Source organism: Meles meles, chromosome 12, assembly GCF_922984935.1.
Source record: "Meles meles chromosome 12, mMelMel3.1 paternal haplotype, whole genome shotgun sequence".
NCBI classification, from domain to species: domain Eukaryota; kingdom Metazoa; phylum Chordata; class Mammalia; order Carnivora; family Mustelidae; genus Meles; species Meles meles.
Genome location: NC_060077.1, coordinates 70055003 through 70077207, shown reverse-complemented (window position 1 = coordinate 70077207; position 22205 = coordinate 70055003). Strand labels below are relative to the sequence as shown.

General features: G+C 55.6%; 1 protein-coding gene across 2 annotated transcripts in view; it reads left to right on the top strand.

Annotated features, from left to right (window-relative positions):
* ZBTB7C (zinc finger and BTB domain containing 7C) overlaps positions 1-17200 on the top strand; it is a 335725-nt gene extending 318525 nt beyond the window's left edge. For both annotated transcript variants that reach the window (XM_046024019.1, XM_046024021.1), the window contains 2 exons: positions 4506-5729; positions 14637-17200. In XM_046024019.1, coding sequence (XP_045879975.1) covers positions 4522-5729; positions 14637-15288 — 1860 coding nt within the window. In that variant the 5' untranslated portion in view covers positions 4506-4521 and the 3' untranslated portion in view covers positions 15289-17200. The remainder of the gene's footprint in view (positions 1-4505; positions 5730-14636) is intronic.
* Positions 17201-22205: the final 5005 nt, after the last annotated feature.

Genomic DNA, 22205 nt, shown 5'->3' with positions numbered 1-22205 from the left:
TTGAGAGCCAGAGTAAGGATCATCTGAGTGGAGTCTGGGAGTGTGGGTGGGCTGTGACCTCCTCAAGAAGGAGGATGATGGACATGCGGGGTACTGGGTGCTCTCCAGCCAGGAGCTCAGCACAAGCAAAGGCACGGAGGCTGAGAAGCAAGTTTCATGTTGGGGAATTAGAGAGGGAAGAGGGTACAGGGCTAGGGTGTGGGGCACATTTGAGACCAGTGCTGTGGGCCATCAGCTCAGAAGGTGCAATGGGAAAGCCTGACAAAGCCTCAGCTCCATCCCCTTCTCTCCCCTCCTCCCCTGTTGCCTGGCAGAGCTTTGCCAGGACCACCACCAGGCAGGGTGGGGGGTGCTTGTACGGAGCAAGGGACGCTCCCCAGGAGAAAGTGGGCAAGTTCCAGGGTCCCCTCTGGGGTCTCAGAGCCACTCTGCCCCCTTGGAGGAAAGCCACAGCCTGAAGCTTGCTTGGGAAGTCGTCCTGATGCTGCAGCTCCCGGGGCCGGCCAAGCCTTCGTCCTCCCGCTGGCCCTGCCTGCTTGGCCCTCCTGAGAAGGGAGGGCCAACCTCCCCTGCCGACCCAAATCCTTCCCACCCCTCCTGCACAGCACTGAGCATCTCTGAATGCCCAAAGTCTGGGCCCCTCGGGGGATAGCAGGGCCCCCTGGCCTTCCTGGTGTCCTTTGTGGAGTGGAGGTAGGAGGTAGAGTAGTTGGGGTTAAGAGCTTGGCCTGGGGAGCCGGCCTTTGGACTCAGATCCTTATGCTGTAACTTAACATCTCTGTGACTTATCCTTTTGTCCCTCCCTCTCATCCTCTGTAAGATAGGGACGGTGATGATTAGAGGAGCCAAATGCCAGTTGTTGTGAAGATGGGCAGGCCTGATGCCAGGTGATGGTCCTGGTCCCTCATTTGGGAGCCCCACTGTCGGGGGGCAGGCACTTGGCCTGTGGTCGGCCCGACCCTATCCTGCCATCCGGCCCTAAGAGGCCTGAGTGTCTGAGCTCACTGCACAGGTCATGTGGGACCTGCCTGCCACGGAGCAGCCCGCCTGGGACCCCTGGCAGGCACGGCAGAGGAGAAGGAGCCACCCAGCAGGGAACCTCTCAGCCTGCCAGGCATTCTCAAGCCCTCTGCTTTCCCTCTAGCCCCCACCATGACAGCAGGGAAGCCTGGGGGGTCAGGGAAAGAAGGAGCCTCAGAACTCTCTCTGTGGCAAGGACAATTGAGGCCTGTAGCCTGGGGTCACCCTTCCTAGTCAAAGAGAAAGAAGGGAGTCCTACATAGGATCTCAGGGGGACCTGAGCCTCCTGGAGGGATGTAGAAGTGGGATGGTTTTTCAGTAGACAAGAACCAAGTTAAATGGGGCCATTCAGAACAGAACCTGGTCCCCCAGACCTACAGTGCCTTGGTGGAACTGCCTACTTGCATTTGCTATTCCCACAGCCCGGAGCTCTGTTCCCTACATCATTTCCTGTGGCTGGATCCTTCTTACCATCCAGGCAAAGGACACCTCCTCAAGGAGGTCCTCCCTGACCACTCTGAGTAAAGTAGTCTCCCTCTCCCCACCACCCCACCCACTACTATAGATAGATGATAAATAACATTGGGGTGGAAGAAGAATTATTGATTGGTTTAGGTTGTTTCCTATCATTTCATTTTTTAAATTAAACTTTTTATTTTTGACATCATTTGTTGATTCTCATGTGGTTTTAAGGATCGTCCAGATATCCCATGTCCACTTCACCCGGTTTTCTCCAATGGTAACAGCTTTCAATATCATAGTATGACATCAGCCACAATCGTGACCTTGACACAGTCTAGGTACAGGACATTCCCATCACCAGGAGGGTCCCTCGTGTTGCCCTTTTATAGCCATGCCCACCTCCCTCCTGCCCCACCCCTCCCATGTTCCCCATCTCTATAATTATGCCACCTCGAGAACATTATGTAAATGGAATCATATAGGATGTAACCTACCAGTATTGGCTTTTTTCACTCTGGCTTTTCCAGGAATTTTATGCATCAGTAGCTCATTCCTTTTGATCTCTGCCTAGTCCTCCCTGGAATGGATGCACTGTGGCTTGGTGAACCCGTCACCCATTAAGGGAGATCAGGGTGCTTTCCACTTACTGACTACTATGCACAAAGCTGCTGAGAACATTTGCATTGAGGTTGTGTGGACCTAAGTTTTTATTTCTCTGGGATAAATGCTCAAGAGTGCTTGCTGGGTCAAATGGTAGTTACATATTTCGTTTTTTTCAGAAACCACCAAGTTGTTTTCCAGGGAGGCTGTGCCATTTTACATGCCCACCAGCAATGGCTAAGTACTCGTTTCCCCACATCCTCACCAGCATTTAGTGTTATCACTGTTTTTATTTTAGCCATTTTGAGAGGTGTGTAGGGAACTCTCAGTTCTCTCTGGTGAACCTTGCTGTATCTTTATCACAGTCATGTCTATAAGCTGGGTTAGAACAGGGGCTTTCTTGGTCTGCCCTCTGTGCATTCCCGGAGGGCAGGGCAGAGGCTGGCACTGGGAAAAACCCAGTGACTAGTTAGGGAATGAATGTCTGGCCTGTGGGGTCTCTGGCCCTCTTAAAGATGAGAAGGTGGGAAGGGGGTAAGGCTGTCACTCTGGGAAACCTGAACCCCTCCCACCAGCGGAATTGCTCAGGGAAGCCTTGGGCCCTTGGTGATGGGACAGGATGGGAGGGGGAAGGAGCACCAGCACTCTGCACTTCCCGCCAAGCTCCTGGTACCTCCAGACCCCATTCGCACATACTGTGTGCCCAGCACTCCTCACTCCTCCCCTTCCTCCCCTCCCACTGCATCTGCCTTCCCAGAGTAGAAACATCCAGAAGATAAATGTGTGGGGATCCCCAAAGCTCTTCCCACAGGGGCACAAGGATTTCAGGTTTTGTTTTTATTTTTATCTTCTGTCTATGGTAATCGCACTGGGGTGTGGCCCGGGTTTTGCTAGGATTTATCATGGGCCATAAATCCAGCTTTGCCCTAAGTAGAAGGGTCCTCCTCCAGGTGGTGGCATAAAAATTGAGGTGGCTTTTTGTCCGGGTCGAACCTGCTGACTTGGGCTGTGATTCTTACTCCCTGCAGGGAGGTGATCCTTGGTGTCCTCCGTCCTGTACTTTTCCCTCCTGGCGGCTCTCACTGGACACACTTTGTGTTTCATATATAGAATGCTAAGGGGTCTCAGAAGAGGCTTCTCCCTGCAGGGGATGCCTTTCCCCGAGGGTAACAGAATACAGACATGATACATTAACAATGTACTTGAATTTAATGTGGAATTTAAATGTATATTTTATATCTGAAACAGCTCACAGATACACATAAATAGGACGTATATACAGGTATAGGAGGTCAGTATTTCAAAGAAAAAAAGAGGTCAAGATGTGCAAAAGAAGAGAAACTTCATCAGCTAAAATGAAGCCAGAAGGAAGGTCCAGAAGGCAAAACATGGACTATAAGGCCCTTTCCATGCTGAAATTGGGCCACAAAATTGGCTTTAAGATCCCTAGCAGCTGTATCCGCTTGCTCAGGCCGCCATAACAAAGCAGCATAGCCCAGGGGGTTCCAACAACAGAGATCAATTTTGTCACGGTTCTGGAGGCTGGAGGTTCAAGGTCAAGGTGTCTGTGGGTTTGGTTTCTTCTGAGGCCTCCTTGACTCATCTCGCTGTGTCTTCGTGGCCCCTCCGTGTGTGTCTGTGGCCTCCTGTCCTCCTACAAGGCTACCAGTCAGACCAGACAAGGACTCGCTCATATGACCTCGCTGTAACTTTAATCACCTCCTTAAAGGCCTTGCCTCCAAATACAGTTGCATTCTGAGATACTGAGGGTCGAGAGGTCAACATAAACGGGGTGGAGGGGCACCCCAGCCCAGCTCCTCATGGGAGCCAGTAGGTTCAAGATGTTCATCCATTACCTGAGTCACAGGTTTTGTGGGGGAAAAAAAAAGACAAAAACAAAAACAGAGCATTTTCCCAGCAGGAGCCCCGAGAGGTGAGAGACCATTCCCCCCATGGCGCTTAACCCACAGATGTCATGTGGGTAAGTGGTGGACACTGTCCCCGTAGCACACAGAGAGGTTGGGCTTCCCGTGGTCCATTCTGGTGTTTCTAAAGCTCCACGTCAGTGAAATGGAATTCAGTGGAAAACATGCTCACGAGAAGCTTCCACAGCCTTGGTGGCGGGGCAGATGCCCGCTGCCCAGGGAGAAGCCTAACTCTGAGGGCCTTCGGGGTCCCAGGAGAGAGCCTGCACATCGGACAGTGAAAAGCCTGGCTGGCAAGCTGGGTCCTGAATGGCAGGTGGGGTTTGGTAAAGCCGAGAAGGAGGAAGGCCGACTTTCTGGTGGAGGGGTAGAGGGCAGGGGAGGGCGGAGGTGCTGTGGCCACCACGCCCAGCAGCCTGGCCTCCCGGGGGCCCCAGCACTGGGGATCCCCTCCTGGGACGCCTCTAACCCCGGTCTCCTCTCCGTGCATCTCCGCAGGGCTCTGGCTGAGACCATGGCCAATGGCATCGACGAGCTCATCGGCATTCCCTTCCCCAACCACAGCAGTGAGGTCCTATGCAGCCTGAATGAGCAGCGGCATGACGGCCTGCTCTGTGACGTGCTCCTGGTGGTCCAGGAGCAGGAGTACCGTACCCACCGCTCCGTCCTGGCCGCCTGCAGCAAGTACTTCAAGAAGCTCTTCACGGCCGGCGCCCTTGCCAGCCAGCCGTACGTCTACGAGATCGACTTCGTCCAGCCCGAGGCCCTGGCTGCCATCCTGGACTTCGCCTACACGTCCACGCTCACCATCACCGCTGCCAATGTCAAGCACATCCTCAACGCCGCCAGGATGCTGGAGATCCAGTGCATCGTGAACGTGTGTCTGGAGATCATGGAGCCCAGCGGGGACGGCGGGGAGGAGGATGACAAGGAAGACGACGATGATGACGACGAGGACGAGGATGAGGAGGATGAGGAGGAGGAGGAGGAAGAGGAGGAGGATGAGGACGACGACACAGAGGACTTCGCCGATCAAGAAAACTTGCCTGACCCCCAGGACATCAACTGCCGCCAAAGCCCTTCCAAGACGGACCATCTCACCGAGAAGGCCTATTCGGACACACCCAGGGACTTCCCCGACTCCTTCCAGGCCAGCGGCCCTGGGCATCTGGGCGTGATCCGGGACTTCTCCATCGAATCTCTGCTGAGGGAGAACCTGTACCCCAAGGCCAACATCGCCGACAGGAGACCCTCTTTATCGCCGTTCGCCCCCGACTTCTTCCCGCACCTGTGGCCGGGGGACTTCGGTGCCTTCACCCAGCTGCCCGAGCAGCCCATGGACAGTGGGCCGCTAGACCTGGTCATCAAGAACCGGAAGATCAAGGAAGAGGAGAAGGAGGAGCTGCCCCCACCCCCACCACCCCCCTTCCCTAGCGACTTCTTCAAGGACATGTTCCCCGACCTTCCCGGGGGGCCGCTGGGCCCCATCAAGGCGGAGAGTGACTACGGTGCCTATCTCAACTTCCTGAGTGCCACCCACCTGGGCGGCCTTTTCCCGCCGTGGCCGCTGGTGGAGGAGCGCAAGCTGAAGCCCAAGGCCTCCCAGCAGTGCCCCATCTGCCACAAGGTCATCATGGGGGCCGGGAAGCTGCCGCGGCACATGAGGACCCACACCGGGGAGAAGCCATACATGTGCAGTATCTGCGAGGTGCGCTTCACCAGGTGCGTATCGCCGCCCCCAGCTCGGGGGGGGGGGGTCAGAGCGGGCCACGGAGGGCTGAGATGCAGAGACAGCCAGTCCCGGGGAGGCCCTGCTGGATCCGAGAGGCATGTCGAGTTTATCTGCTAGGCGCGCGCCATGCCTTACTGGGCGCAGGGATTTCCAAACCCGTTTCAAGAGCTAGAGGGTTTTCTGAAATGCAGATGAGGTGGAAGGCTGAGATACGGTACAGGTGAGCCCAGAGCTGACCCCGTAGGGCAGAGCTGTCCCCACCCCCCCCTCCGTGTTGTGCTTGCTTGATCTCCCTCTCCCCTCCCCCACTGTGCACCCACGGGAGCCAGGCTGAAGCCCCCCAGTGGAGTGCCGCCTCTTTAGTTTCCTCCACGCGTGCTCAGCCGCGTCCTGAGCTGCTGCAGAGCCCGTCACCACAGCCCTGCCCTGGGACGAGGAGGCGGTGCCTGCCGTGGCCTTTGCTTGCAGAGGAGCAGTCCCCCTCTCCGTGGCGAGTTGGCCACTTGTAAGTGCATGGAGAGGAACATGCCAGAGCTGGGACATGTGTGACACCAAAATCTGTGACCGGGAGACTGCAGAGACCCCCTCCCTGTCGTCCTTTCAGTCCTCTTCGGGATCTCATCTACAGGATCAGCCTCCTTTTATGTTCTCCCGCCGATTCTCCATGTTAGGACGAGGGTTCACTCTATGCGGTTATAAAGTTTGAGATCTGAACTCAGTACCTCACACGCCTTCCATCTGTCCCAGACTCCGTGCCATTCAGCAAGCGTGTGATATGTGCCTTGTCTCCATTGCAACATTTGGGCTCAGAATTGATTGGAGGGGTGCTGGGGGCGCAGATGTGTTCCCTGCTCCGTTTTGCTGGTCCTCATATGGGAAAATAGAGTTTGAGTTTCCTCGGTGGGGCCCAGCTTTGGCCTTTGAGGAGAGAGGGACCTTTTTTTTTTTTTTCTTTTTTGGAGCCAAGTTGAATAATAGCAAATCAGGGGTGATACTTTTGGGGGGAAAAAATAAGATGAGTCTTAAAAAGTAACGAGACCCACTGTCTTCGGTGGCTTCAAAACTGTCTTTGAAGTTTCCCGAGAAGGGTATCAGAAATCTGTTCAAGTGACAGGGCCAGGGTGTCAGAGCTCTGCAGGCTCTTTGGTGACTGGAAGGACGATACTGATTGTTTCCAAGGTGGCTTTGGGGTCCCCGCACAGCTGCTTCTGAGACAGACACCCCAAATAGAATCTCTCCCAGATGCTTGGAGCTGACCGTGGAGGGAGAGTCTCCAGGTGCAGAGGGACAAGGCCCCACTTACCCCAGGGGCACCCCCATAGTCTTCCCCACAACCCTCACCTCAGGGCCTTCTGCTCCCCTTATTGGCACACAGCAGCTGGGCCCAAAGTCCCTGGGACTTGCCTCCCCTGGGATAGACCTCACTACCGGCCCTGCCACTCGAATCACCCCCAGCACCCCGCCACCACCACCGCCTTCTCCTAAATTGACCTTAGCCCCACAGACCAGGCTGGAACACCTGGACGACCGGCAACAAGAGCACGGGGATCGTTTGGGGGAGATAAACTAGGCCACAATCCGCATTCGACTACCATTCACCCATCTCCAGCCTGTGACTCCCAGCCCAGGCCCCTGGGAGTGACTTCAAAGACAAGGACACTCTTCACAGGCCAGATCCAGCCAGGCCCCAAGTCAGTCACAACACCCACTCCTGCCATCCGGGGTCCATGTCCCTGATTTCCCACACCTGTTCCCTTCCCACAGGGCTGACTCCGGGACCCCTCTCCCCTGCTGGGGAGCCCCGGCTCTGTGGTTTCGGAGGGGGTGCACATCTCAGCATGCCACACAGGGAGCCTGCCTAGCACCCCAAGTCCCTTCCTTCGCTGGCCCTCCCCTCCGGGCCTTTCCCACACACACAGCCTTCTGCGCAGGCCGTGCCAGTCTGTGGGCCCTGCCTTCCCTTGGGAAAATGTTAAACTTGGTCAGTCACTGCAAACAGACTTCTTGCCCTCCTGACACGAGAACATTCTCTGAGTAAGCCTCCTAGTTCGGGTAGGACGCTGGGTTGTAGAGGAGGGCCGCATTCCAGAACCCTCCCTCCCAGCACATTCCTAATGATCACATAGGGGGCATAGGGGGCGGCTGTGTCTGCAGCCTCACCAGCCCTCACCAGCCCTCCCAACCAGACCCGAGACGAGCCATGAGTCTGCCCTTCCGCCCTCCGTCTGGTCTGCTCCTGCTCAGCTCGGCGACCGCCATCTGGGCCCCCTGAAGCAGCTGCGTTCCTGCCTCAGTCAGCACCTCCCCTCACCCAGCTCCCACTGGACTCTGACCCTGCTGAGAAAGATCAGAGCTGCTCTTGGGCACCCCCCCCTTCCCAGGAGCAGGGGCGCCCCAGAGTAGGGGAAGGTTGGACATTTTCCTGGCCTCCTCACACAAGGGACTCTGGGGACTTGATTGCCTGCCAAAGGCTGCCATGGACCACCCTCCCTGTCACATTCTTTGGAATGGCTGGCTGGCTCCGTGCTTCCCTCCTGCCCCTTCCCGGAGCTGGCCCGCAAGGCTTCTTCTCTGAGCCCTGGCCTCTCCCGGTAGTCAAATCCCTCACAGCCCTTCCGTGGGGACCTTCCTGGGGGCTGACTTCCTGCACCACCTCCCACAACACCTTCCCTCCCTCCCCAGATGGAGGCACTTCAGCAGCCCCTTAAAACAGCTGCTGCCTCCTTGACTCAGGATTCCCAGCCTCCCTTGCAAGGCCCAACCACTCCTGGGGATCGGGCCCCCTGGAGGCTGAGGGATCTAGGATGGGCCGCCCTCGACTCCTCCTCTTAGACACTATTTTCCCTCTCTTTCCTTAAACACAGCCGAGCTTCCGCTCTCTGGTCGGGGCTCCTTTCCCTTCCCCCTTGATGCTGACCCCACCTCCCATCACCCCCAGGGATACTGGAGCGGCCCACCCTCCTCTGGCAAAGTGGCCCTTTGGCCCAGGCTCTGAGTTATGGGCTCAGATGCCGACTCCCAGAATGTCCACGCGTCATTCCTGACGGCTTTGGCAGCAGTGGTGGTGGAAGGATCGGGGAGTCCTTTCCGCAGAGCCCCCGTTCTGTCCCGAGAGCCCAGCCTGTAGCTCTCATGCTGTGGTTCTCCAAGAAGAGAGGGGAAGGCCTCCCCCACCACGGCATTGTCTCTTCCTTGGCGTCAGACCCTCACCTCGGAGTCGGTGCTCGATATCAAGCAGCCCTGGGGACCGTTGTTTTTCCGCTGATTGTTCCAGATATGAGACACCCCTGGAGCCCCAGGCAGGGCCTTGAAGGCTTCAACCAGACTATGTTTCTTTGGCCCCACACTGCCCCCTCCCAGCTCTGGCCATCCCACAATCACATGGCGTCCTTCTCCCTGAGTCTCGCACCCTGAGCATCACTGTCTGGCCAGCTGTGACCTCCTCAGTGTCCACCAGGCCTCCTGCCACCAGCCCATAAAGGCTGCAAAGCTTCACCTCTGACCCCTGCCGCCCGCGTGAGCCCCGTGCCAGTTGCTACACACGCTTGCAGTGATCTGCTCTCCAGACCAGGCCAGGAGCCCGGCAGCTGCCTTTTTCCCGTATTTCCCTTTTAGCCCTCCCACTCCTGGCAGCCCTGGGGACTTATTAAGACAATGCAATGTCATTAGCCGTGGTACCAGGAGGAGGGGTTGTCTCAGACTGTCAGGTTACCAAGAAGTGTGGGCGGAGGGTGCTGGGAAAGCATTGTCAGGCCTGGGAGCCCTCACGGAGGCTGGGCACCCCGGACGAGACCCCGTGGCCCTTTCCTTCACGCGAGGGAATGAGCTCATAAGGACCACAAAGCTTTCCCATGACGTGCCCCACTGGAAGGGGGAATGCAGATCAAGGCTTGGGTGCAAGGGGCCTGGGCTGGTCCCCAGCGCAGGGTCGGGGCAGGGGATGGCAGACAGGGAAGTCAGGGCGAGCCAGAGCGCGCTGGAATCAGAGCCGGGGGAGCTCTGAGAACTGCTCCTGCACCTGCAGGACATGGGTCCGTCGGCAAAGGCTCCACGAGCGCCCCCTGCATGCTCCAGGTGGTGGACCAACCGTGCAGAATACAGAAGCGTCCGACAGGTTCTCATCAAAGCAGGTCGGGTAGCTTCGGTGCCACGGACTGAGTGAGGCCAGGAAAAGCAATGCCCAGCACTCACCAAGTGATGCTGAACGTGGGCGGGGAGGAGGGAAGGGGTGTGGTGGTGGGGAAGAAGGGGCTCCTTGCCCCGCAGTGACCTAGCTCGAGGGATGGTATTCAGGTCAGGTGCCCTGGAAGGTGAGGGCCAAGGATAAGACCTGGGTGGACACGGAAAGGTTTGTAGAGGATTGCCCTTGAAGTTGACCTTGAAGGGTGGAGGTGGGAAGTTGGGAGTGGGAGACATTTCCAGCAGTGCGGTTTGCCAAAGTAAACTGAGAAAGAGTTGCAGGGAGGAGGGGGTGCCGGAACAAGGGTTCATGGCTGGGGAGGAAGGAGCACGCACGCTGATGTCTGGGCTTGGACCTCTGGTGGGAGCCCAGAGATGGCGCATTGGTGTCCAAATACGAGATCTGCACAGAAAGGGAAGGAGACAGGATTTACCAAGCATCCATGTCATAATACGGCAGACTCTGCACTGGAAGGAGGGATGGCTAAAAGTCTGGCTCATGCCTCCCAGCGTTCAAAGATACAGAGTTGACCAGTTCACCAGAGCGTGGCCTGCTGAGGGACCAGCATATATGTCTAGTGGGGGGGGGGGGAAGGCAGTACTCTGGGGAGGGGAGCTAGCAAGTAGATGGGTGATCTTTTTTTTCCAGCTTTATTCCAATATAATGGACATAGAGCATAGAAGGCCAAGGTCTACGATGTCAGGATACCACACTAATGTGTGGTAGTGCACACGTTAACACACCCAATGCCTCAGATGGTTACATTTTGTGTGTGTGTGTGTGTGTGGCAAGAACACTTCAGATCTACTCTCCTAACAACTTCCGTATGCAATGCAGTATTGTTAACTGTAGCCACCAAGGGTTCCCTGAACTTAAAACTCAGTTAGTAACTGGAAGGGTTAGCTCGTGATGGCATTACAAGCCATGCCAAGGAGCCAGTTAGCACATCGACCATCGGACAGGGGCAGCCTCGAGAGATTTTTAGTGGGACCACCGGACCTTCAGTCCCAAATGGAAGGGACGACTAGCTCAGCTCCTGAGATTCAAGCTAGAACACTTTCTGGCTAAACTTAGGCCGCCTCCTCAAACAAACCAGATCAGTGAGGAAGCAGGGGAGAAGAACCATCATCTGCAAAGCCAACTAGTTAGAGGGAAGTTCGGTGTAAACCCATTCCCCAGATGGAAACACTCACAGAACACCAGAGGTCAAAATGGTGCAGCCCAGGCCCCCATTTTAGAGGTCAGGAAACTGAGGCCCGGGGCACCTAAGGACCTGGTCCAGTTCTTGGAGCCTGCCTGCCCCCGGGCCTGCCTCTGCCAATGGGCCTGCACATTATATCCACATGCACAGGTCGTCACAGGGATGAGGAGGAGGTGTGACCTTAGAAGGCCATTCTCTCTCTGTCCTTGCTTTCCTCTTCTTGAGCATTAAGTATTTAATGGAAATCAGTATTTTCAAGGTCCCAGCAAGTGTACTGCCAATAACACAGGTGGCCCGGCCCACTGACTCGACTGTGAATCAGAACATACGAATGCGATCCTGGTAGACCAGATGATCTCTAAGTTTTTTTTTCCAGGACTAACTTATCATGGGCTTTGCCGCTCTACTAACCCTCCCCACTGCTCCCAGGAAAGAAAAGTCACAGTTAAGGCCAGCCAGCTCCTGCCCAGGGCTGAGCTCCTCCCATGCCCGCCCCTGTCTCCTGGCCCCAGAGGCAGAAAGCTGGCCACAAATGCTAACTATTCTGGTCTACACTTTCTGAGGCAGCCCTGCTGGGCCACAGGCTGGGAGTCCCTGGTTGGAAAATCAACCTTTCTCAACCTCAGAATAGCTTGCAAATAAAACCCTACCCCAGATGGCTCCCCAGACCGCTTTGCCCCTCATGGCCGGATACCTTTGGGAAAGCCTCTTGACTTCCCTGAGCCTTAACTCGTCCTCTCAGTGAGGCAATTATTCTAGTGATATTGAATCTAACTCATTTGGACCCAGATTCTCTCATCAGTCCTACACAATAGTAACTGATGTCTGGCCCTTGGTTCACTTCTGCACAGAGAGGTTAAGTACCCTGCTGAAGGTCACCCAGCAACTTAGTGGTGGGTCCACAGCGACAGCAGGGACTCCCAGACCGCCCCCATGGCGGCCCCGCCCCTACACCACAACTTGCCTCTGAATGAATAACAACATTCCAGGGTCCCTGAAATGGTGTATATTCATCGGCCCATAGCAGGTGCTCAGTAAAAGGAAGCGGTCTTCACCTTCTGAGCACTTCTTACACACTTCAGTTAAGGACTGCTGAAATGTGACTTATTTTGGATGCTCTAATGAAAAGCTTGGGAGAAGCGATGGTTATTTATGTCTGGATATCTGAAGCCTTACCGTTTGCACTGTCCATTACTTGAGGGTGGCCCTCCACATCAATACTACTGATTACGTGTGATCATGATTTTGAAAAATATCCAGCCTATCAGGTCATGGAGAGGGTTAAATAAGGGGCTGTACTTAACACCCCAGAGCTGACTCCTCACCGAACCCTCCACCAGGCCCAGGGAAAGACACAAGTCCCCTGGCCAGTGACCAGCAAGCTTCAGCACTTCCCTGAGAGCCTTGAATGTGTGGAGTCCCAGGACCTGTCCCCCACGACTAAATCGGCACTTAGCTCTTGAGGTACAAATCGTACCGTGCATCCCGCTCCTGCAGTGCTGAGGAACAAGACCTGAGTTCTAGGCTCAGCACTGCCATTACTCCTCTGGTGACCTTGGCAAGTTCCCCCCCGAGACCCCAGTCTGCCCTCCAGCCAAGGTGGCTCTTCAGGTGGTGCCGGGACTAGAAGGGCAGGGCTGGGGGGTCCGTGGTGGCGGTAGTTGCAACTTGTTAGGAATGCAGATCTTCTGCTCTCCCCCCACCCCACCTCTCAGATCAGAAGCCCTGGGAGTGGGGCCCAGCACGCTGCCCATGGAGCCCTGAAGGCCCTTCTTAGGCAGCTTTGAGTTTGAGACCTGCTGGCCCAGCTGCTTGCTAAGACTGCTTCCTGTTCAGACCCCAAATCAACGGGAAGAAATGTGGGTTGTAGATACCATAAGGGCAGCAAGCTGGCTGGGGAAGGGAACATGGGATGTCACAACAGGGTGCTATGCAGCCTAGGCATGGTTGGTGAGTTGTGGCAGGAACAGGGAGTGGGGACAAGAGGAGGGTCTGGTGCGTGGAGACACCTGCGCACTTTACTTCCTCCTCCCTGCCCATCCTTCTTCCCACCCCATCTCCATTTCCTGGGTGCCCTTCTGCCTTCCTGGGAGCGCAGGTGGAAGGGATGGCTCTGTCCTCCCTGGTCCTCCTCCCCTGGTCCCTGCCAGTGTCCAGGAGAATGTCCTTTCCTCTCCTGCCCCACCCCTGGGGAACCAGTCCAGAAATGAGAGCCAGTGAGACCTCTAGCGGCCAGGAGACACCAGGAGACCAGGACTGGCTCCGGCTGTCCTGGGGTTCTACAGAGCGTGGTTTAAATCTGGCCACTTTAGGGCGGATGCCTGAGCTCCTCATCTGCTCTGACCTCAAACCCGAGCCCCAAATTACAGGCAGATGCTCCACCCAAGCCACACCTGCAGGGAGGACGTGGGAGACAATACGAGGAGTTTGTTGGCCTGCCAGGCGTGGTCGGGGAAGACTCCAGAAGGACAGTGAGATGAGTTCTTGCAGCCCACCTGACCCCACTTCAGCCAGGCTGGAAAGTTCGATTGGCCGGCTTGTGCAGAGTTCAGGCTTTAGGAAGACAACCCGTGAGGTCAGTTTTCTCTTCAAGATCACCAAGAGGTGTGTTGGATCTAGTCTGACACAAACCCAGATTCTTTCCATCAGCCCTGGACAACAGGAACCAATGTCTAATGCTAAGTTTGGCTCAGTGCAGAGATGTTAAGTAACTTGCCTGCAGACATTCAGCATGTTAGCGGTGGGCCCACAGCTGGAGCAGGGCCTCCCGAGCCCAGGGGGAGCCCCACCTCCACACGTACCCTCCCTCTGAATAAGAGATTTTTAAATCCTGAAAAGCGTTGCCCTAGATTAAGCTACATTCTTGTCGCACCTGGCTCTTTTGTAAACCCTGGGATTCTCCGAAGACAAAGAGGAGAGCCCATGACTCAGGATAAGAAACCACAGTGTGTGGAGACTTGAACAAGGTGTGCTCGGCTTCCGTAGCCTCCCAGATTAGTGCTGAGAACAGACAGATCTCAACAGTCCCTGGGGCCACTATGGGCTCCGGGGGCTCTAGGTAAAAGCACGGGACCAACAGGAGGGAAGACTGTCACCTGGAGACAATGGGCATGAAATTAAGGTGCAACCCAGTATCAGAGGTTGTCACACCCTACAGGGACGAAGGACAGACTGCTGACCTGTGGGGAGAAGTGTCCCCAGAAGGCCCATTTCCAGTCTGAGACAGGCCTCTGACAGAGAGGCTCTCAAAGATTCTGAGCCTAGGAGAAAGGGAGTTGGGGGAGTGAAGGTGGTCTTTCCGGACTCCACTCCTTCTCCAGCCCTCTAATCCCCGTGAGGAGCCACACCTGTTTGGAGTGAGGCATGGGATGCGAGGAAGTCCCAGCACGGCCCCCTTTCTGGATCTGGGCACCACAGCAGGGGCGGGCCTTGGCAGGTTCTGGAGGAAGGGGGCCGCGGCGTAGGGGTGGCTCGCCGCGTGGGGCGCGGGGACTGACGGCCGGCTCTGCGTTGCAGGCAGGACAAGTTGAAGATCCACATGCGGAAGCACACGGGGGAGCGGCCCTACCTGTGCATCCACTGCAACGCCAAGTTCGTGCACAACTACGACCTCAAGAACCACATGCGCATCCACACGGGCGTGCGGCCCTACCAGTGCGAGTTCTGCTACAAGAGCTTCACGCGCTCCGACCACCTGCACCGCCACATCAAGCGCCAGAGCTGCCGCATGGCCCGGCCCCGGCGCGGCCGCAAGCCCGCCGCCTGGAGGGCCGCCAGCCTGCTCTTCGGGCCGGGCGGCCCGGCGCCCGACAAGGCGGCCTTCGTGATGCCGCCCGCGCTGGGCGAGGTGGGCGGCCACCTGGGCGGGGCGGCCGTGTGCCTCCCGGGCCCCAGCCCCGCCAAGCACTTCCTGGCGGCGCCCAAGGGCGCGCTGAGCCTGCAGGAGCTCGAGCGGCAGTTCGAGGAGACGCAGATGAAGCTGTTCGGGCGCGCGCAGCTGGAGGCCGAGAGGGACGCGGGGGGCCTGCTGGCCTTCGCGCTGGCCGAGAACGTGGCGGCCGCGCGGCCCTACTTCCCGCTGCCTGACCCGTGGGCCGCGGGCCTGGCCGGCCTCCCGGGGCTCGCGGGCCTCAACCACGTGGCCTCCATGTCTGAAGCCAACAACTAGGCTGGTCCTCCTGGACTCCCCCGCCCAGTGCTGCGGCCCTGCCCCCTCTCCCGCCAGGCTCCCCCTGCGCCGCCCAGTGGGTCTGAACTTCGTCTTTGAAATCACAAAGGAAACAAGAAAAAATATTATCAGCAACAGTGGTATTTTCCAGGCCTCCTGGGGCCTCCTGTCTCCCTTTCGAAGGTGTCTGAGATGACCATCTCTTCCCGAAGGGCCTGGAGCCCGGGGCCTGGCCTCCACCTCGCTTTGGCTGTCACCCACAAACTCACAGGGGCCTGTGCCACAGAGGAGGCTGCACCCCGGGTGCCCAGGGGCACTTTGGAGCTCTGTGGGGCTAGATGGAGGGAGGGAGCTTGGCCAAAGGCAGACCAAATGGAGAGGGCTGAGGCCTACCCTAAGAGCTTGGGGCACATGTCCTCGCCTCCCCATAGCTCTGTGGCAAAGTCTCTATGACCGGCTCTGCTGGGTCATGTTTCTAGTCTCCGGCCATCCTGGGATCCTTATGGGAAATGCCCTGTTGGCAGGGAGGGCTCCTGGAAGCCGGGCCTATTTTTTCCCTCACTGCCCTGTAACCTCGGACAGGTCAGTCCCCTCTACCCTGCTACGGAGCGGGGGCCGCTAATTTAGTTTCCCCTCTGGAACCCACCCGCCCACATACACACATCTACACAGCTGTCCCTTACAAAGCATTCTGGAGAAGGTGGGAGCTTTGCACTCCTAAAGTCCTGTTGAAAACACCTATCCTACCGGATCTGGTTTAATCCCATTCACCTCTGTATTAGCACGGGTGAGAAATGTGGCCACATTAGACAGGGGTGACAGAGAAGAGCTGCGGTGTGGCTTGTCCACAGGCAGCTCTGGGGAACTCCAGGTACTCCCCGACCTCTCCGGGCAGGCAGGCCACTGTGTCAGGCCCCCGGGATGACTCCTTAAGCATTTACCCCACCTCCACACACCCCCTCCAGGGCTGTACAAAGTCTCTTGGTACTCCTGGGGCCAATACAGAAGGGGTGGGGGCCCCCTGGTAACACCTGGTGGCTGCCTCCCTCCACCCTGATTCCTGGAAAGAGACAAAACACCTGGTTACCCGGGGTTTGTGTTTATTGTTCCTTGGGCTTTGGGATCGCTGGGGATTGCCTTCGTCTGTATTTAGGCACCCTCCACCTCTCCCTCATTCCTCGGGGAGGAAGCTGGGGTGTTTGTCCTCCCTCAGGGGCGGGAGGCAGAGTCTTGGCTCCAGTAAGGGTTTGAAGGGCTCTGGGCGTTAGGGTTGCCCACACGCCCTCCCCGGTTCCTGAGTTTGTAGCAAGTTCGGAGAAGGAAGATCTTTGCTGGCCCAGCGCCTTCCTGTTCTTCTCTCCCCTTTCCGGCCCCTGCCCCCACCCCCCTTCTCTTGCTGAGTTGGCCTCTGTTTCTCAGCAGCCCCGACAGTGGGAGTGGCATCCGCACCCATTACCCAGGGCCGGTGTCCCCAGTCCAGGAGCCATGGGCACAAGAGACTTCGGCTCTTCCTATCGCCTTGGCTTCTTCCTGAGCAAACAGAAAACAAAAAACAAAAAGGCCAGAGAAGACCACAGACTCTGTCCCCCTCGCAGCTCCCCAGAAGAGAACTCTGACTCCGCACTCCCCCCGATGCCATTCCAATCAGAGGGAACAGCTTCGGACACCCTTCTGTCTAAAGATGCCATCGTTCCGGGCAGCCGCCTCTTAGATTCCCACCTCCATTTCTGACACCCGCTTCTGGAACCCATGCGCCAACATCCCCATGTTTCCCCCATCAGCCAAGGGATTGGGGCTGACCCAGACTTTAGAAAACAAGGAAAAATGAACAAATTGGAATCCAGTGGTGTTGGGGCTTTTGTTTTTATTTTGTAAAGGTAATGACTTCTTATAAACTCAGTTTTTCAGACGACTTGTTACTTCTTTTTGTTTTTCCTCCGCTGCAGTTTGGAGTCGTACATTGTAAAATATCCAAAGATCTTGAGTACTGTATGATGGAGAAGAACTTGACGCAGATGGGTTGGGGGTGGGCAGGGGTGCTTGCGTTTTGTTTCTTTTCTTTGTTTCTCTTTCCTTTTTTCTTTTTTTTCCTTTTCCTTTTCTCTTTTTTTTTTTTTCCTTTGGTGTTTCAATTTCCCTGTCTGTCTGTGGGAAAACTTTGGAATTTTTCCTATTTATAACTTTTTTTTAATGTGATTGCTTTATGTAAAACGACACAACAGAGTTTGCCTTAGTGATTCAAAGGACAATCTTCCATAACTTTGGTCGCACGCTGCACCCCGCCAAGAAAAACTCTCAGCTAATTTTCTGGCCTATTTATTAAACGGTATTAATTGACTTGATTAAATTATTGAGAGTTGCACTTCTGTGAGAGGTGACCAGCAACAAGTCAATGGCTAGGGGTTCACCGCAAAAAAGGATCTGACGACCGGGTGTCACAGGGTTACAATAATGTCAAAGACGTCTTTGCAAAAAACACAAACCTTTGAGCCTTCACTAGTCACTTGAAGGACAGTGTCGTGAGGCATAGAAAGCAAGGCTTATTCAGTCTCCTGATTCAGGTCGACTTCCTCGTTCCAGGGCTCATTTTAGGTGTCCGGGGTGGTTCTATGGTGGGGAGGCGGGAGCTTAACTTCCCCAGCGTCTCCTACCTTTCAGGTGTGGGAGGCACTGTGCCATCCCAAGCTTTGGGGCATCCACGAGCCCCAGTGCAAAATGTGTGTGCGCACGTGCACGTGCGCAGGGACAGCCTGTGGTGTGTGAGCCTGCGAAAGTCACGGAGTGCTGACCCTTTTGTCACCGCCAGTCCTCTGAGCTCCCCACCAAGGCATCCATGGTGGCCCCCGCTGGTCTAGCTCTTTCTTACCCTCTCTCCTTTCCTGGCAATGGGGCTGGGCTTCTCTTCCCTCCTCACTGAACCTCTCTCCCAAGCAGGGAACACGAGCTCCTGAAAGAGGTAAGGATTGCCATCGAACGGAGTCAACTCTACTCAGAACCCAGAGCACAGACTCTCTGAGTAGAACGGTTCTTTGAGCTGTGTTTTCTGGGTAACCCAGGGTTCCCCAAAGCCCCCTTTTCTGTTTGCAATCCCCTTTCTTGCCATAGTCAGCATTCTTCTTTTCTTTTCTTTTTTTTAAAGATTTTATTTATTTATTTGTCAGAGAGAGAGAGAGAGAGAAAAAAAGGGCATAAGCAGGGGGAGCAGCAGGCAGAGGGAGAGGGAGAAGCAGGCTCCCCGCTGAGCAGAGAGCCCAACACGGGACTCGATCCCAGGACCCTGGGATCCTAACCTGAGCTGAAGGCAGACGCTTAACCGACTGAGCCACCCTAGGCATTCCATGGTCAGCATTCTTATAAAGCAAATGCAGCATTTCTCCATACAGAGGAAAGGAAAAATGTGGGTTCCAGCTCCCCAACACAGTGTGCCCTCAGGCTACTCACCTCCCTACTCTGGTCCTCACGTGGCTGTAGTAACGAAAGGGAACAATTACACCAGAGCATCTCCGAGTTTTCCACCCAATGCCCTTCAGCAGTGGAGGGGTCAGTCAATCAATGAATGGGAACTGAACTCTTAAAAAAATTGCCTGAAGCGTCCCTCCCGGAGTGTAAAATTCTGCAGTTGGAGGTTGTGGCTTTGAAATTCACATACCGACATACTATCCCATAATGTATATGCATTTGTCTTAATATAAAAATATCATCTTGAACTACTTGCCAGTTACATTACTTGTCTTCTGCCCCTCTCCCCAACATCTTCTAGTAAAGTCAGAACGTACCCCAGCTACCCTGCAGACCATTGAGAGGCCCAAGCTCATGGCTGAGGTCTTTGGGGAGTCAGCACAACCCAGTGCAAGAGATACGAGGCCATGGATTCAAGATTTCACTCAAATCGGGCATCCCGGGCTCCCTGGGTCCGCAGTCTGGGAGTCGGTGTCCACCGAAGGCTGGAGGTAAACACGGAGCAGGGGTAGGGAATGGGTCCAATACACCTTGACCCCTGGGGACTCCTAAACTCCTGTGGGTAAAATCTCCACTAGTCCTGGCCAGGGGGGTACTCCATGGAGACTCGCCAGGCATGACCCGCTCCCTCGGGCCCCAAGGTGCCAAGGAAGTTGGGGTGCTGGCAGCAAGGGATCTCCAGGACAGAGAGGAGGGAAAGGTTGGAGAACGAGACCATTGAGGACAGAGAACCATGTGCATCTTAACCTGGAGAGGAAGGCTTAACGGATATATGCAAACAGACCCTGGAATTTCTAAAGCTCTATCAGGTAGAGGGACGATTTTACCCAAAGTCTGGCCAACTCCAACCAGTAAGAGAGAGATTTCAGGAGGTAGCTGGGTGTCCGAGCAAAGGAAGGTAGCTTCTAACATGTACCGTGGTCCTAAAGAGGAGTGGGGTCCCTTGTGAGGCAGGGAGCTCCCAGTCAGCGGAAGGGTTCAACACAGGCTTTCCAGAATGCCGGAGATGAGGGTCCTCTACAGAAGGAGGTCTGTCCTTTGGGTCCCCTCCATCTGACTTGTGAAAGGATGAATACATATCCTCAGGTGACCGTGGAAGAAGGACTGTGCCAGGGAGAGGGGGTGACAAGTGAAAAAGATGAGATGGGACAAGTTCACAAAACCCAGCTTGGTGGCTCAGGGCCACCTTCCCTCTCCCCACCCCCACCCCTTATCCTGGGACCTGCAGCAACTTGGGGCCAGAGAAACAGGACTGTGTGTCGAAGAGGCCCTGACTTATTTTGAGACCCTGATTGTGTGACAGAGCAGTAAGGAACCCACGGGAATGAAGAGGGTCTCTCACCTTGGGCCTTTCTCTGCCCCCAGGGCCTGCCTTTACAGGACAAAAGTCTCCAGTTGTGGGGCTGCAGAGGCCCAGGCCACGTCCTGGCGGACTTCTTCCGGGACCCCATGCCTCCTGTCCTGGGACCTTGCCAGCTCTTCCTCCCTGAGGGCCTTCTGAGCTTACCGCAGAGTGGACAGGCGGGTATTTCCAGAAACACAGTGTTCCCCTGTGTGCACTTTCCCTTCCGAAAGCCACAGGAAGTTAGGGCTTCGTGAGGGAAAGAGAAAGAATAGGGCCTCATGGCCACAGGCCCCCTCATGGGAAAAGTCTGTCGCTCTTCAGGAGCAGAGGGTCAGGAGGTCCTATAGGAGGCCAGATGCCCCCTGCCTACAAAAAGTCAGAGGACCCTCCAGAGACCTGAGATAAGTTTTAGAATCGAAAATGTTTACGTCCAGGGACCTACTCCCCAACACGCCACACCTCATGTCACCCCTGGTGCCCCTTCCTACCCCAACTACCCTTCAGAATGTGTCCACTCTGTCTTCTCTCGCCTCCCCTCTGTTTACACCCAGATAGGAGCCACCAAAGGGGAACATGACTCACAGGCTCCCTCTCCCGGCCTCCACAGACCCCTGCTCCTCGTTCAGGGTGGAGAGGAAGGCCCCAGAGCGAAGCCACACCAGGCCCTGAGCAGCCAACAAGGGTGGCTGATTTGAACAGACAGCCTGGAAATCGCCCTAGCAGGCAGTTACCAGTCTGTCTGGACCTCCCCCCGTCCCACCTCTCCCCTACCCTGAGAGGGGTGCAGGAGTGAAGGGGGAGGCAGGAAGCCAGCAAACAGCCTCTTTCCCTCCTTTCAGCTCTGAAGCACTGAAAACTGAGTCAAACATGCATTTCCAGCAATTGATGGGGAGAGGATTCCCTGGGGAGGCTTTGCTCATTTTTCCCTCCTTACCACATCCTGGGCAGGGGCTGTTGTGACCTTGAGGAACAGAGCCCACAGGGCTTAAACCCAAAACTCCGGGCCCCGAAATGGACTGACAAATAAGGACAAAACATCTCAAATCTGGACAATCCTGGGAAGCCTGGAAACTGATGACTCGATCCGCAGCCAGACATGTACCCGCGTGCGCGCGCACACACACACACATACTCGCGCGTGCACACACACACACACACACACACAGGCTCATCAGACAAATGATACACAGGTTGATGTCATCCCTCCTCGTAACAATAGGAGATACGGCAGCGCGTAGATGAGACCCAGCACGGCTGCTTTCCCCACAAGCCTCCCTGCCGGAATATTCATAATGCACTCTCTCTTCTTTATCCTCGTGATTCCTCTATTTAACCATGAACTTTGACCCTGACAACACACACAAAAGAATAAACAAAGAGGTTTCTGGAAGAAGGAAGGAAGACAGAGTGAATCAGACCCTTTCCCGTGTTCCTCTAGAAATTAATACATTAAGTGCAAACCCTCTGAGTAACATGAAGGGCTTTGTGTTTTCTCAGAGGACTCCTAACATCCATTGCTTAACTGGGTTTTAACCTGGGGGCACATATCCTCATCCCTATCTGTATCAGCTGAGATTCTTAGTTGAACAGCACAGCCCACCCAGGCAGCTTAAGTAGAAAAGGCATTTATTAAAGGAAATGAGTCTCTTGCAGAATCTCCCCCGGGGCCGAGGTGTCAGGCATGCCGAGTCCCCAAGATCAGTTGTGCAGGTTGTGTACTGCACAACACTGCCACTTTTGAAGAGGCACTATTCACACCTTAGACAAATCTGTGTATTTGTTGTAAGACACACTAGATTTGTATATCATAGCCAGTTTCCAGCAGATGGCAGTAAAGTGTACAGAAGGGGTGCCACGGTCAAATTTGCACCCAGCCCATGGCCTGGATGCCAGGAAGCCAGGAACAACTCTGAGCCACTGGGTGCCACACTGTTTCGGCAGAGTTGAGTTCTGCGACTACTAGGCAAAGACCCTACGGATCCCCCTGCTGATGCTCGTCCCAAGACACGGGAGCTCCCCCCTGTGGCCCCCTCTCCACCACCATCCTCCCAGAAAAAACAGATCCCACACACCTGGGCTTCCTCACCTTGTTCTCTGGTACTGGTGAGTCTGA